Source organism: Mercenaria mercenaria, chromosome 16, assembly GCF_021730395.1.
Source record: "Mercenaria mercenaria strain notata chromosome 16, MADL_Memer_1, whole genome shotgun sequence".
NCBI classification, from domain to species: Eukaryota; Metazoa; Mollusca; class Bivalvia; order Venerida; family Veneridae; genus Mercenaria; species Mercenaria mercenaria.
Genome location: NC_069376.1, coordinates 56,028,478 through 56,045,617, shown reverse-complemented (window position 1 = coordinate 56,045,617; position 17,140 = coordinate 56,028,478). Strand labels below are relative to the sequence as shown.

At 35.8% G+C, this 17,140-nt stretch overlaps 1 protein-coding gene across 1 annotated transcript; it reads right to left on the bottom strand.

The window, feature by feature from the left end:
• Window positions 1–1,053: 1,053 nt before the first annotated feature.
• On the bottom strand, window positions 1,054–15,341 carry LOC123539681 (acireductone dioxygenase-like). Its single transcript, XM_045324401.2, has 4 exons — window positions 15,164–15,341; window positions 6,148–6,270; window positions 3,978–4,157; window positions 1,054–3,529 (listed from the first exon to the last, which is right to left on the bottom strand). The coding sequence occupies exons 1-4, from the start codon at window positions 15,284–15,286 to the stop codon at window positions 3,392–3,394; spliced, it is 564 nt and encodes a 187-aa protein (XP_045180336.1). The 5' UTR covers window positions 15,287–15,341; the 3' UTR covers window positions 1,054–3,391.
• Between the last annotated feature and the right edge of the window lie 1,799 nt (window positions 15,342–17,140).

Here is a 17,140-nt window from a genome sequence, read left to right as displayed (position 1 = left end):
TAATGTTATGGATCCTGTGTTTTGCACATCACATCATGATAGTGAACAAGTGTGTGAAGTTTTAATCCATTTCCACATGTGGTTACTAGAATACCAACCAACATACAAAACTTTTAACACAAACACTGCTGGCACAGCTTTGTGAAAAAGCAAAATATAAGTTTGGAACACATGTACTGCAAGTGAGATCATCACAATGAACAAGGGTGTGAAGTTTCAAAACATTTCCATTAGTTCTTGCGTTTGAAACATTTCCAATAGTTCTTGCATACGACAATCTGACTAAAGTACTTGATCTTCTAAACGAAGATCTGAGAACGACCCATTCACATTCGTCTTCTGTATATTTTGGATTTCCAAGATTGCTATTTTCATTTTCTCAATTCTTTTTTTGTTTGAACCAATCAGACAACTTGTTCGAATGTTAAAGAGTAAGAAAAATTTGCAGTTAATCCAGGGCTCGAACCCGGGACCTCTCGCTTACAGAGCAAGTGCGCTACCGACTGAGCTAAACGGCTATCTGACATTTTTCTACATAAAAATTGTTAATATCAAATACCAAGGCATTTTAAAGCTTGCAGAATGTTTTAAGTTAACTTTTGATTGGCTAGCGGAAGGGTTGCCAGAACGAGGCCATCAATAGGTCGTTGTCAGATCCTATGCGTAGCGTAATAGGAGATGTACTTTAGTCAGATTGTGAATACGAAGAAGCAGACACCAACACATCGGTGACTGCAACAGCTATACCTATTTTTCAAATAGTCAAGCTAAAAAAGCTATCAATTTGAGCACTTCTGTAGTCCACCAAATGATTTTTATCATTCGTAGGTTATCAAAGATTTTACCTAGAACAACCACATGTCCTATCCATAGGCTTAATGGACCAGATTTCACTGCTCATTCCCTATTCTCTCATTCCTGTTTTTAATTTCTTACACATTCTGATGCATTTTAAATTTTCAGATGAAAGAAGATTTCGGGTTTAAACATTGTGTTAAAATTTCATGTCTAACATGTATCTGGGGGAGCTAAAAAGAAGTAAGCTAAAACAAGACCATTTTAAACAAAATATTTAATTCTTTGATTACATGTTTATCTATATGTAAAATTACATTAAAATAATGCCTCCAAAATAATATTGTTAACAGAAATGGCACACAGCTACATGTATGTAAAAACATTTATCAACTACCATGTAAGTTCTACTTTACACATGATCTGGAGTCAAAAGAAACATTAAAGCAGTAGGAAATATAAATCCACCTACATTCACATTATTTCATAACCCAACAGAAATCACTAATCTGAAACTTATCTGGATCTGCTATTTCCTTGATACTGTATGGTTATTCCATGTTTTTGTGTAACAACATCTGAAAAACTGGACCAAACTGGTTGGTGCATAGGAGAGTGTACCAACATAGCCCAAGGGAGTCTGCATAGGTTACATAAACAAACAAATGTTATCACTGTTCTTGCAGAAAAAAAGAACAAAAATGCTGTAAGTATAAAAAATAACACTTTTTTGGCTGATTTTAGTCAATCAAAGACGCCTGCATCATATTGATATAGTACATGTTTTATTTATGCATTTCCTTGGCCTACAATTCCTACCAAATTTTGTACAAGTTGAACAGCCATTTACAAGTGTAACATTTATTTTTCAATTTTTGTCAAATAACTGTGACTCCCTTTTTTCCCAATAAAAATCAGTTTACAAAGTAAATTTTAGCTTTACACTGCAAAGGTGTTGTGAGGTGCTGACAGACCAAAAATCTGCCTGGTTCATTCCGACACTTAGTGGCTTATGCTGCTCAATAAATATAATAAATTGTAATAGAAATTGATACCCATTCTTCATATTTATAAAAATGGAATTTCTACTGTATTTAAAGTCTAACTCTGTTCACTCGAACTCAACGGGATTGTCTAAATTTGGTGGAATTATCGGCAGTTCAAGCTATCTATTATACATGGTAATTTTAGAGGAATTTTGCCTGGAATTGAGGATGACTGTGAGAGAAGGATGGTGTCGAATGATCTGAGTTCGAGCATACAAAGTTCAACTGTATTTTGTAACTCATCTTAGAACATTTCGCTTTGCACACAACCCTATTGCGTATTCAAACATAATTTGATAAACACTAAAATTGAATTTTCAAACATCAATATAACCAACTCAGATTTCTAATGATAAAACCTAACATGTTACGTGAAATCCACAAGTAAATTGAAAACCTGCTTATTAGATGTCAAAAAGCTACTGAAAAATTCTTCCAGTTCAAAGATTACAAGTAGCCTATCCTTTCAGTTTCATTTTTATATTTGACATTAAACGTAAGTGAACTTCATAGAGGACAGAAACATATAAATGAGCCGTGCTATGGGAAAACCAACATAGTGGGTTTGCGACCAGCATGGATCCAGACCAGCCTGCGGATGCGCAGGCTGGTCTTGATCCATGCCGGTCGCAAACCCACTATGTTGGTTTTCTCATGGCATGGCTCAAATAGATTTAGTGTAAGATTAAAATTCAGCATATCAACTTTCTTTTTTTTTAAATTCATTGAAATAACGAATAATTGTATTTTTCTGAAAATGCTTGTCTCTTATTTTCTGGAATTAAATTGTGATTGTGTAAACTTACTTTTGAGTCAAACATGTCTAACGATACAGAATGTCAATACAGGTGCATATCAAGAGAGTACGGTAGGCATAAATTGCAATTATTTGTATGTCAAAATTATAATGTGGTAAGATCAAACATCAAAAAGAAAACCAAACACAACCGGCAAATATTTGGTAAATATCTTCAAAGATGTATATAATAATTCTTGATAACATATTAGAATTGGAATAACGTATCTCAAACAGTGATTAATTCTGTTCGTCGTTCAAATGCACACTATTATATCACTCTGGAGCAGCCCAAGGGACATAATTATAATATGCATTAATGACAAACAATGATTTCATTCACTGACAAATCACTGTTTGAGATATACTATTTCTTAATATAACTTTGATAAAGTACAGTTGAATCCCTCCACCTAGATACATTAGTTAGCACATTTATACATTTACAGTGTTTTACCCGACTATTACATTAAATAGCATACTGCAATTTGTGTAAAAATATACTAGAATAATATCTAAAATACTTAAACAACCATAAATTAATGTTGTTCAAATGAAAATCAACTGCCATTTTCCACTACACAGTAATGGCTGCTTATAATCTAATGCTTTGAAGAAATATGAGGATTTACCACATTTTGATTTTTTTTCCCTCTAAAATTACAGCATATTATAAAGTGTATACAAGTTATTTTTGCACATGAATGCCTGGTATCATATCAATGTTGTAAATGCTGGTGTACATGCTGGTATCCTAGCCTCTTGTCTGTGTGGTGTTTTCTCCACCATGGGACTGTAAGTATTGTTTTCTGGCAGGATGATCATCATTTGGTCTATTGTGTGGTGTCCAGACCGGTTCACCAACAAAATATCGTTTCGCCTCAATGTAGTTCTGAAAGTAAAGAGTCAAAATGCCACCAGATGAATAAAATTCAAATTTTAAAATAAAACAAAACTAGATGTGTGTCCAAAGGGCACCGGTGGCCCCCACTTCCTCTCACTATTCATGAGTTCGTGACTATAGGTGAAATATTTTTTAAAATAACTGTAACATAATCTTTAAAGCATTTCATGTGTAATTTTAACTAAATCAAAAACCATGACTGGTCTGGCTATGTATAATCCAAAACAGAACAAAAAGTGCAAAACACACTATATAACAATCCTCTTATATTTTATGTCTCTAGGTCAAATACTTTTTGAGACATATGCGACAGAAATTTTTTTCGGCACTTTTTATGCATATTTTTTACTAATTCAAGGGCTCTAACTCTTTTGATCAACCTATGAGGACAGTGGTACTGGTAATACCATAATGGGTCAATTGAAATTTTACTTACATTGGAATCAAGGGTAAATCTGTGATATATTCCAGCCGGCAGAATTATCATATCTCCTTTAACTAGTTGGATACGAATCCACTTATCACTTCCGTCACGTACATCAAAATAACCGCTGCCGTCAGTGCACAACCGTATCTCTTCATCAGCATGAAGGTGCTCTGTGAAAAACATCTTTAGCTGGAACAGAAAACATAAATATCACTGCTTCTGTCTAAATGGAAACAACTATGGGGTTTTCTGTAGCTGGTTATATACATCTTTAACAGGAAGTGAAAACATAAATATCACTGCTTCTGTCTAAATGGAAACAACTAAGGGGCTTTCTCTGTAGCTGGTTATATACATCTTTAACAGGAACAGAAAACATAAATATCACTGCTTCTGTCTAATTGGAAACAACAGAGGGGTTTTCTCCAGTTCATTATTAAGCTGCTCTTGTTGTCATATTCCAAGTAATAAAAAGAGCACTGAAACTCGAGGGTAAACGAATTGTACGAGGGGGCATAGCCCCCGAGTATAAATCGTTTACCCTCGAGTTTTAATGTTCTTTCTGTTTTGTATCTTAGCCATTCATATATGGTAGTTCAGTAGGCGTTCCACATTGCCATATACAGCTGTTCAGTGAGCTCAGGTAAAATAAACCAATGCGAGCACAGAAAATAAATAAAATGCACTTCGCTGTCTGCTGTTAGAGACACGCCCATACACGCTGGCATACTTTCCTATCCAACAGTGCGGTAACTAGCGTGCGAGTATTTAATACCTGCACACTTTTAGTTACCACACCTTGCGCTCAGTGTATACGATTTACCTGCACCAAATTTGTTAAGAAAAAACACCGAGCTATGATACAAGTTTCATTAAACAAGAGGGTCACTGACCCTAAAGTATAAGGAATTAAGTGTGTTTGCATGACGTAATGGTACAAGTATTAATAGGTTTCTTCTATGTTTGCTGTCACACACATTTCTTAGCCTAGGGCAATAGTTGGACAGTACAACTCTGACATCACACACCAAAAATCAAGGCTCTAGCTTATATTGATTCAGAGAAGAAAATGCATGTGGTTCAAGTTTGAAGCCTGTATATTCAAACATGTGAAAGTAGGTCGCTAGGTCAATGTCAAGGTCAAAGTTTATTTTGGTACAAAAACTTATGCATGTGGTCCAAATTTGAAGGCTGTAGCTATAGAAATGTGAAAGTAGGTCACTAAGTAAAGATCAAGGTCAAAGTTCATTTTAGTACACAAAACTATGCATGTGGTCCTAATTTGAAGGCTGTAGCTTGAGAAATGTGAAAGTAGGTCTGGTCACTAGGTCAAAATCAAGGTCAAATTTCATTTCACAACACTAAACTATGATGAGCAGACTTGACAGCACCCAGTTTTTGCACTCTGCACATCACCACATTGTCACCTATCTATACCCAAAAACTTAAGTCATTTACTTGAAGATTTATCTTAAAAGTTGCGCTCCAGACACAAATTGGGACAGACTGATGGACATACACATACACCATCATATAATACATTCCATCTTTCCAAGCGGCAGGCATATAAAGAGAAGAAACGTTTCTTTATCACAGTGTCAAGCATATGAGGCATTTCACCTTTGCCTTATACACGGTTATCTACGGTACCTTCTGCATCATGTCCTTCAATGCCACATGCCAGGCAGGAAAGCAAGTCGCAACCATTCTCTTGCTAGATGGCAGCCCACCAACCAGCCATATCAGAATTGACCCAAGAGCAATTGAAATCTTTGACTTTCCATTTTAGATGCATATGCCTTAATCGTTACCATGCTGGACATGACTGGCACTGCCTTTGCGACCAGTGCAGATCATGATCAACTTGCACATCCATGCAGTCTGATCATGAGCTGCACTATTCACAATTCAGTTAGTATCTTTTTTTAGTAGGCACCCCTTTTAATAGTTTATGGTACTGTCCAAAATGAAAGATGTACAGGTTCATTATAAAAATTTAGCAGGGTAAGGGTTCATCACTAGGCCATCATGTACAGTGCTGCCTCGTCCTAAGTATCTAAATTTCTCTATCATATTCATGAAAAGCAACTGTTGTGACACCCCTGGTTGAAACATTATACTAGATTTCTATGAGAAAATTTTCTCAGTTTGGTGCAGCAGTGTTCCTATCAAACCTTACCTTATCGTCATAATTAGGAAGTTTCTCCCTTGAGCAGGTGATATGATCTTCATATGAGTAGCCACGTTCCTTACGCACCTTCTGTAACACCTCGTCCTTTTCCACATCATCTGTGTTTTTGATCTGAAAACAAAAACAAGAGCTGTCTGTAAGACTGTCAATGCTCGACTATTTGAATTATTGTCCCAGAAGCAGGAAAATATTACCCTAAATGTTAAAATATTTATACAGTTTCAATCCAGTATCTGCATTAGTTTTGGAGATAGTAACTTGCACGCAAAACTTTAACCAGAATTTTCTAAGTCCAAAAGGGGGCATATTTTGCCCAAAATACATGTCACAGTTATGGGACTTGACCCAGTGAGGTTGGTAATTGATCTAGAAAAAGAACAAAAAAGTTTCAGATCTATATGCCTTTAAGTAATAGCTGCATGCAGGGCTCCAGATAATTTTTTTGGCCAATGAGTATTTACTCAACATATTTTGTGTGAATGAGTAAAATGGTAAAATCTGAAATTGACTAGAAGTAATTTTACTCCTGAAAATTTATTAATGTGAAAAAAAACAGAAATCAGTTTTATAACATATTTATTGGTTGTAACACCCATGCATTTGTTTACAGTTTAGTTTCAATTCAGCATTTAAGTTTTTGCTTCTTTTTTCCCTTGGCTTGCTTTGGCTTCACACTCGCTACCGAATAAAATAGAATATTCAATATACCTTTAGCTATGTTTTGGGGATCAGTCTTATTGGTTTAAGAATGCGTAGAGTGTTTGTTCACTTATACATGCATACTTAGAAAGAGACATTTTTGTTTATTATCCGCACTGGAAGTTGATATTTTAAATTGACACCGCTTTAAAATACACTACTGTACCAACAATATTAATTCACAACTATTTGATATACGCAGACATTGAGTGTAAAAAATAGTTTAACCTAGGTTTATAGAGTACCATTCAATACGTGTGTACGTTCACTGTGGAAGAATTAATGCAGACTGTGCTCTGTTACATAAAGCATCCGGACAATTCAGATTTTCTTTACGCCAGTAAAAAGTCATTGCGTGCGTTTCTGTTATTTTGTATACGTTTTTATACGATTAAAAATTATCAGACATGCGTATATGCATTATTTCAAAGCGTAATTTACGCTATACGCATCTTATCTGGAGCCCTGTGTATGTACTTGCATGCAAAACTTTAACCAGGATTTTCTAATTCCAAAAGGGGGCTTAATTTGGCCAAAATGTAGGTCAGAGTTATGGGACTTGATGCAATCAACTAGTTTTATAACCCCGAAGACACATGTGAAGTTTCAATTCAATCAAAATCTACATTAGCTTTGGAGATAGTTACTTGCATGCAAAACTTTAACCAGGATTTTCTAATTCCAAAAGAGGGCTTAATTTGGCCAAAATGTAGGTCAGAGTTATGGGACTTGATGCAATCAACTAGTTTTATAACCCCGAAGACACATGTGAAGTTTCAATTCAATATCTGCATTAGTTTTGGAGATAGTAACTTGCATGTAAAACTTTAACCAGGATTTTCTAAGTCCAAAAGGGGGCATAATTTGCTCAAAATACCTGTCAAGAGTTATGGGACTTGACCCAGTGAGGTTGGTTATTGACACAGAAAAAGAAAAACCAAGTTTGAAAGCAATATGTCTTTAAATGAAAGCCGTATGTACTTGCATTCAAAACTTTAACCAAGGTGTGATGCCGACACCAACACCAACGCCAGGGTGAGTAGAATAGCCAGACTATTCTTCGAAAAGTCGAGCTAAAAAACACAACAGAACGTATAAAATAATCCCTGTTTCTTTTTAAGAAAAGTGCCCTGACATTTCAGATTTGATTTTTTGCTAATTCAGGCACCATTAATATCCCCAATAAGAAATCATACACCCAAACAAGAGCTGTCTGTAAGACAGAAGCTCAACTTTTCTCAGTGCCTGACTCTGAACTTGAGCTTTGCCAGTAAAAAAAAAAAAATCCAAGTTAAAAAGGGGCATAACTCTGTTAAAATTCAAATTATAGTTATGAGAATTGTGTCTCCTGGTGTAGACTTTGATAGTAAATAACTATTTTGAGTTTCAAGTCAAAAGCTTTAATAGTAACAGAGATATTTGACTCTATCAAAAACTTTAACTAAAAATTCTAAGTTAAAAAGGGGCATATTTCTGTCAAAATTCAAACCAGAGTTATAGGAATTGTGTCTCCTGGTGTAGATTTTGATAGTAAATAACTATTTTGAGTTTCATGTCAAAAGCTTTAATAGTAAGAGAGATATTTGACTTTATCAAAAATTTTAACAAAATTTCTAAGTTAAAAAGGGGCATAATTCTGTCAAAATTCAATTCAGTGTTATGGGGATTGTTTCTTCTGGTGTAGACTATGATAGTAAATAAGTATTTTGTGTTTCAAGTAAATAGCTTTGATAGTAACAGAGATATTTGACTTTATCAAAAACTTTAACCAAAAGTTTTATGTTAAAAAGGGGCATAATTTTGTCAAAATTCAAACCAGAGTTATGGGGATTGTTTCTCCTGGTGTAGACTTTGATACTAAATAACTATTTTAAGTTTCAAGTCAATAGCTTTGATAGTAACAAAGATATTTGACTTTATCAAAAACTTTAACCAAAAATTCTTAGTTAAAAAGGGGCATAATTCTGTCAAAATTCAAATCAGAGTTACAGGGATTGTTTCTCCTGGTGTAGACTTTGATAGTTAATAAATATTTTAAGTTTCAAGTCAATAGCTTTGATAGTAACAGAGATATTTGACTTTATCAAAAACTTTAACCAACGGCGACGGCGACGCTGACGCCGGGGCGAGTGCAATAGCTCTACATTTTCTTCGAAAAGTCGAGCTAAAAATAGAAAAAAAATATGACTGGACACAAAAAGTTATCATTAAATAAGACTATTGCTAAGCAATAAAGGTTCACCACTGGAAGTGGAATTTGAAATATTAGCTGCCATAGGTACCTCATTTTTTATTTTGAAGCCTAAAGGAAGAACCTGCATACTAGTATTCTAACCTACCATCAGTCAGTAATTCAGGTTTCATAGAAAATTTTCTTGTTCTATAGAAAGTAAACAAAGAATCTAACTTTTGCGTTTGACAGATGGATGAATGGATGGTTTGTTTCGTACAATTTAGCGCTGTTTGTAATAGTGAGCAGTTAACCCAACCAGTGTTTCTAAATTCTGTGCCAGTGCTAACCTGTTCTCTGCAAGTAACTACCAGCTATCCTACATGATTCTGAGGTAAAGGTTCCAGACACAGTGTCCTTTATCAATCATCAAGGAGAAAATATTCCCTTTTGAGATGAGCGGATGGACAGTGAATGGATTGATAAAGGAACAAATTAGCTTTCCATCTATGTCCCAATGCAATTCTCTTGCACTTGTGACTGATAGAACAAACAGATGGATAAATAAAGAGACAAACAGAGAAAATGAAATAATAAGCATGTTTTCCAAACTGTCTTCTCCCTGGTCCTGTTTACTAGATTTCATAAAAAAATATCTCTTGTTCTTTTTAAGTTACTGCAGAATCCACTTTCCATCATATTTCTGGCCGTGGTTTGTTGAGTTGGTTTGAAAATCTACTTTGTTCTTGCCAAGTGGATACTTAAATTTCTGTATAGTCATATTACTTCAGTTGTATAATTATCTTAAATTGATGGTGAAACACATTCTCCCAACATCACAAATATTTATGGTGAGAAACATTTTTATTTTATGCTTTTCAAAGAAAAACTTGAATATATCAGTGAAATAAATTGATATCTTCACTCTTTCAAAGCAATGAACAATAAGCAACAGTTTACTGTGTCTCACATGATAACTGAAGCTTGGCGGATATGATATATAGCCTATAACCTGACTATACAAAATTGAATACTACTACTGGTAACTATTCATGTTATTTAATTTTACCCTATTTACTACTGGTACATGTAACTATTCATATTATTTAATTTTACCCTACTTTAGCGTTACAGGTGGCTAGCTCTGACGAAAACTTCTACAATCCTATCTAGGTGACGCATACATAAGATGGGCTACATGCACACACAACTTTGTGCAAGGTTCAAAACTCTCAGTATGTGGGCGATGGAATTAATTTTCGTAACTGACTTTGTATTTTTTTTTTTTGCATCCCAGTCCCCATTTTGCAGTGTTTATCAATCTTTACATAATGGTTACTTTGATATATATCTTAAGAATTTTTCTCAAATTGTTACCAAAACTTCTTAAGATTAGACTTAAGGTAAACTTCATCACCTATTTTCTTATGGCTTAATTATAAGAGATTTACTATTTCCTTATTCTTTAAAGGCTTTTCTATTGTTAGCTCTGTCTGCCCCTAAAAGGGCCCCAAGGAGAACCACATGAACAAACTTGAGAGTGGTTCGACAAGGAAACTACAGACCAGATTTGGTGTAGATCCATCAACTGATTTATTATTGTTTGTTTTCTTTATTTCTAGCTCTGGTGTTCCTAAATGGGACGAAGCAGAACCACTTGAATTATAATGAGGTCCATACCAGACTAAGTTTGGTGAGACCTATCAAGTGGTTCATGAGAAAAAGTTGTTTAAGGACTTTTTATATATTTTTTATCTTTGACACCCCCTAAATGGTTCCAAGAGGAACCACTTCAACAAACTTCAGAGTGGTCCAAACAGGGAAGCTACAAACAAAGTTTGGTGAAAATACATCAAGTTGAAAAAAGTTTTTTTCAATTTATTTATTTATTTTGCACCGACACAATTATATTTATTTTGTTGGGTTTAACGTCGCACCGACACTTTTATAAGTCATATGGCGACTTTCCAGTTTTGATAGCAGAGGAAGACCCCAGGTGCCCCTATGTGCATTATTTCACCACAAGCGGGCACCTACCTTCCGTAAGCCAGCTGGATGGCTTCCTCACATGAAGAATTCAACGCCCCGAATGAGGCTCGAACCCACATCGATGAGGGGCAAGTGATTTGAAGTCAGTGACCTTAACAACGCAGCCACTCAGCACAATTATAGGTCTTAGTTGCCAGGTTTGATAGTGGAGGAAGATCCCAGGTGCCCCTTCGTGCATTATCACGAGTGGACACCTGGGTAGAACCACCGACCTTCCGTAAGCCAGCTGGATGGCTTCTTCACATGAAGAATTCAATGCCCCAAATAAGGCTTGAACCCACATCAATGAGGGGCAAGTGATTTGAAGTCATCAACCTTAACTACTCGGCTATGGAGCCCACCCCCCCCCACCTTTCCAGCTTTGATGGTGGAGGAAGACCCCCCCGTGCCCCTCCATGCATTATTTCATCATGAGTGGGCATCTTGGTAGAGCCACCTTCCTTCCGTAAGCCTATCACAACAGTAATCTCTTTAAATGCCGTGTGGCAACGGTAAAAAGTCTCCCCGTACTTGGATTCAGTGTTGTTATATTTTCTGGTCTTTTGGGATCATGGATTCCATTTAACATATATGTGTAATAGAGTTCTGCTTAAGCCCGTGCTAGTGAGTGTGAGGTTTTGCACATTTTATTACCTCTCATGAACAGACTCAACCAAACCGAGTCTGCTATTATTCTTCTTGGTTGCACTTTCTTTTCCAATTTAAGCTACGGAATCCCCTCACAGGGGCCAGACAAAACTAACTGAACAAATCTTAGAGAGATCCAAGCCAGGGTAAGTGTACTACAGACCATTTTTGGTGAAGTTCCATTCCATGGTTCATGGCTCTTATTGAGGAAAAGTTGTTTAACATGATTTCTATTTTTAGCCCTGTTGGCCCTTAAAAGTGTCTGTTCAAAACCATTTGAATAAATCTGAAAGAGAATGAAACAAGGACGCTACAGGCCAAGTTTGGTAAAGATCCATCAGGTTGTTCATGAAAAGAAGCTGTTTAAAGATCTTTCTAGTTTTAGCTCTTAAGGCCAAAACAAGAGCCCAAGTAGAATCATACTAAAAGGGACAGTCTGACACACTTTTTTGGTGCCTGATTAAAGAAACATATTAAGTGACTGACTTTAACCAAGAAAGTTGGAAGTGAAATTGGAATTTCTAGTCCCATCAAAGTAGCTTTAAGAAAAGTTTTCTTAAATTTTTGCCCCATCTGTACAGTAGCCTAATTTTACAATTTGTTTACTTTGATATAAGGCTGTTCTGAACTTGATAACAGGTCACGTTCTGTTTTTCTAAACTAAAAATAGACGCATTCCAAATCATGCCCTATATTGGATAATGCAATTCTAACTTTGGTAACATTTTGTTAATACATATATCAGCTCAATAATATCTGCAAACTTTGAGGCAAAGCCGAAGATGAACATCAAAATTTCATTTTTTACACGTATAGTGGCATAAAATATCAACAAGAACAATCATAACATTGTATGACACATGCCCCCTGTTAATGCTTTATAGAATGATGTTAAAACAGTAGTGAGCAGAAAAAAATGGACATGAAAACCCCAAAAATATCATTTTTTTATGCATATTCATCCCATCATATTCATCCCATACTGATGATGGATACGAAATTTTATTTGAACTGGACGGAAAATGTTGGAGTTGAGTACACAAGGTATAGATCTAGCTGTAATACTGGTTGAACAAGGCAGTCTGAAAGACAGCTAAATCCCCCGCCACTGTTATGGATAGTGAAAGGCTAAAACTTTGACCTTGAGCTGTGACATTGACCTTGAACTGACATGGCTGACCCATGAATTCTACACATCGTCTTGAGGAGGTGATCATGTGACCCAAGTTTCATGAAAATCCTTGAAGGGGTTTAGGAGATACAGAGCTCAAACCTTTGACCTTGGGTTGTGACCTTGACCTTGAGTTGACATGGCTGACTCATGAGTTCTTGATGAGGTGATCATTTGACCCAAGTTTGATGAAATTCATTCAAGGGGTTTAGGAGATACTGAGTGGACACAAAATGGAAGGCTAAAACCTTTGACTCTAAGTTGTGACCTTGACCTTGAGTCGGCAAGGCTGACTCATGAGCTCTGCACATCCTCTTGGATAGGTGATCATTTGAGCCAGGTTTCATATGAATCCTTCAAGGGGTTAGGAGATACAGAGCGGACACAAAATGGAAGGCTCAAACCTTTGACCTTGAGTTGTGACCTTGACCTTGAGCCAATATGGCTGACTCATGAGTTCTGCACATCGTCTTGATGAGAAGATCATTTGATCTAAGTTTTATGATTATCCTTCAAGGGGATTAGGAAATACAGAGCAGACACGAAATGAAAGGCTCAAACCTTTAACCTTGAGTTGTGACCTTGACCTTGAGCCAGCATGGCTGACTCTTGGGTTCTGCACATCATCTTGATGAGGTGATAAATTTGACCTAAGTTTCATGATTATCCTTCAAGGGGTTTAGGAGATACAGAGCGGACACGAAATGGAAGGCTCAAACCTTTGACCTTGAGCTGTGACTGACCTTTGAAGCGACATGGCTGATTCATTGGTTCTGCACATCGTCTTTGATGAGGTGATCATTTAACCCAAGTTTCATGAAAATCCTTCAACACTGTAAGTTTTAATGTAAGCGTTCATAATCCATGGCTCTCGTTTGGCAAAATTTGGGGCCAAATATCGGCCACATTCCCCCCTCAAAATAGTATGTTTTTTCCCCTATTTCAAAAAAATTCCCCCCTTTGAGTCCAAGAACATCAGTACTAAGCGCTTTGCAGTTGACTTATTGGCCTTAAAATTTTATTGTTTCTGAAAATTCTGTGGCTCAGAGAAAAAAAACAACAACAAAAATACAAAGTGTGATGCCTGAATAAGGTAACGTTGAATTATTTTGACTATACTCAACATCACTAATCTCGCGTCATCACTAATTTCGCGGTATTTGAGTTGCGCCACCTACATGGTGTTTACCGGGTAAGTTTGTGACCTATTTTACTCATGCTGGCGAAAAATGTTCCTACCTGCAGTTACATTGCTAAATATCTGTCAATATATATTAAAATCGTATTTTTCACATATCTATTGCAAAAATCCATGAATTAAGCAAATATCTGTAATGTTTATAAGTTCGTCTACCAGTTGATCGGCATTTGTCCTCATTAATTATGCAAATTAAGTTCCGCCTATAGGTTAGAGGACACAAAATTTTACGTAACATCCCCCAGCTACACAAAAATGAATGAAATATTGGTATCAGGCGAAACATCATAACGTCTTAACTCGATGGATTTTAAGGGGGAAGAAGGGATGGGGGCTCCTGACCATCTCCTAAAAATACACCCATGATACTGAGCAGTGAATTTTAACATGTTAGATAACTATCAAATAGAAAATATTAAGTAATAGTACGATTCTTTGGCTCTGCTACATTACGACCATGCCCGCGAACTTGTGATTTACTTGCAAAATATCTGGTGTGTCCGCTGCCCAGAGGAGAATATTTTCGATAGTGCCAATGTAAACAGATAATATAAAACTTTTAAATTGGCGTTTAATGACTTTTGAGTGTTCCTGTTAGTTTGACTTAGATAGCTTTTCAATGTTTGAATTATATGTAGTGTTTTTTAACCTATGATAGTTTGATTGACAAAATTGTTGACCTATACCGCGACATTAGTGATGTGATGTCACATGATAACAATAGCTGACTATTGTTGTTCGAAGTACACATGGATGTTTCTTGAATGATATCTTATTCATTTTCACACAGTTATTGATGCATATGACATGAAATATTGTGATATAGACAAGAAATACACTGTTGTGTTGTTTCTTGTTTAATGTCGTTACGTCGAATGTCAAGTACCGCGACATTACAGATGAACGGTATACTATAACTAGTCTGGTTACCAGATCCCTAGCCACTTCCATAATTTTCAGTAAGCCAGCATATTCAAAAGATACCCATATATTAAGAGAATGGATCTCAACTGATAGTTATAATAATTATTACAAGGGAGACGAGTCTTTGGATTTTTTTCTTTTTTTTTTTCAGAAAAAAAAATCTCACCTGAAAGTATAATAGACCGAGTTTTTCCAGTTCTTCGAGACTTACTGGCTGCGGGGGGTCGAACTGATGAGGTTCTCTCTGATCAACAGACGTGTCATAGTTCATAAACCAAGCTCGCACCATTTTAAATATTTTATACTTTTCGAACTTTCCGAAAGCGTGTTAGACTTCACAGGTGTCAAGGCCGCAGTGCACAGGAGAATAACACGCCGTTACGATCGCGTTTAAAGCAATCATCTTGTATATTAAAAAAAAAAAATCAAGATATTTAACATATCTACGTAAAATGAGTCTTAGTTTCTGATATTCAGGAAACACTACAGTATTGCAAATTGATGTTTTCACGAATTCTGATTTTCTTTATAGATCTATATAAAAACTCATCAATTCAGTCTGATCATATTCTTGTAGCCTTACTGTACTTATATTTGGCTTATCGGGATGACTTATTTTATGATCTGTTATTTTATATTTGTGAAAGGGACAGCGGCAGCCAAAAGTTATCACGCGGTCCCAAAACGTCCTATTATTTAGACTAATAGTCTTGCAAGCAATACACTGTGTTGGTAAAAATCACGGTTCGTATACTGTATATGTCAAACCCATAAGATTTAACTGTGTTTATTGAACACCAAACAGGACTTTGATGGTTTATTAAATTATTTAGTGTGTTCACTTGTCCTTTCAGCAGTGCTATTAAACTTCTCATCTACATCTACGGAGATACTCCCAACAATCAATTTCTGATCATAACTGGGAGGTCGGGGCAGTTTTTTAAAAGCATGTTGCTATGTTACATGATACATGATATTCATGTTGTTAAGAGAGAGTAAGAGCAGTAATATATACAGCTTGTTAAAAATAAAAGCAGGATGATGACAGTACATATGCGAGTCCAGGTCAGATGTGATTCGAAGCACTGAAGGTTCACACTGTCCTTGATGATTCCAGTATCTGATTGTGCGGGGGAAAAAAAGGAGTTCATATGATATTGTGTTCTTGAAGATGGAATGTAAAATTTTAAATTTCTAGAGGTTGTCAGGTGGTTATGATCTACAGAGACGAGGTTGTTTGATATTTTATACAACATAATTAAAGATGCATGTATTCTTCTTTGTCCTAATGTCTGCCATTTCCCTTACCAAAATGAAAAGTTTGCGGCAAATTTTCCGCAAAGTTGCGGTAAATTTGCCGCAAACATTTTAGTTCACCAGAACAGAGTAATAAATGTTTGCAGGAGTTCGCCGGTAGCGGCGATCTTTCGGCGAATGTTTCGGTGACTTTGCTGCAAACTCACCACAGACTTTACTGAATTAAGAGTTTGCCATAACATCGCCAGAAACTTTATCACATGATTTTGTTCACCAAAACGTCACCAGAATCTTTTATCTATATTTTCTTCTCCAAAACATTCGCCATATGATCTTTTAATTATCTGACCAGATGTGAAAGTTCGCCAGAGGATTGCCAGAACAGTATCACATGACTTCTTCTTTGTTTTTATTGGCTGCATAGAGCCTGGCTCCATTCTCAAACTGCCAAACAGTAGTTGAACATCGATGTATTAATTAACATGAATTATTTATGTTTCTTTACTAAACAAAAACTTCCACAAAAAGATGGATAAATCACCGAAGTGTTTAATTCCGTGGCTAAATTTTGCGATGTAAGGATAGTTTTCACATTATTACGCATGCAATAGCAGAATGATTTTTATACGGTTAGCCTTTGTTTATTTCAGACATGTGTCACCTAAAGACCATTAGATACAATAGATTGCAATAAATAATTTAGTGAATCTGCAAATTTATTAAGACATTTGCACACAGAGGAAATTTTTGCAAATCAGTTATGAGCTTTCACAACGGTTCCTTTAAAATATTTAAAGAGTTTCAAACCCATGTAAGCATAAAATATATTATCTAACGATATACTTTATCATAATGATCTCGTGCATTTGTATTTTTTCTTTATAAT

What these genes read in the sequence shown, in the direction of transcription:
- LOC123539681 (XM_045324401.2), bottom strand. Translation starts at nt 15,286, where the DNA reads ATGGTGCGAGCTTGGTTTATGAACTATGACACGTCTGTTGATCAGAGA. An exon ending in TCGGTCTATTATACTTTCAG is followed by an intron (nt 6,271 to 15,163) that starts GTGAGATTTTTT and finishes TTTTGTTTTCAG; the next exon opens with ATCAAAAACACAGATGATGT. An exon ending in GATTTACCCTTGATTCCAAT is followed by an intron (nt 3,530 to 3,977) that starts GTAAGTAAAATT and finishes CTTTACTTTCAG; the next exon opens with AACTACATTGAGGCGAAACG.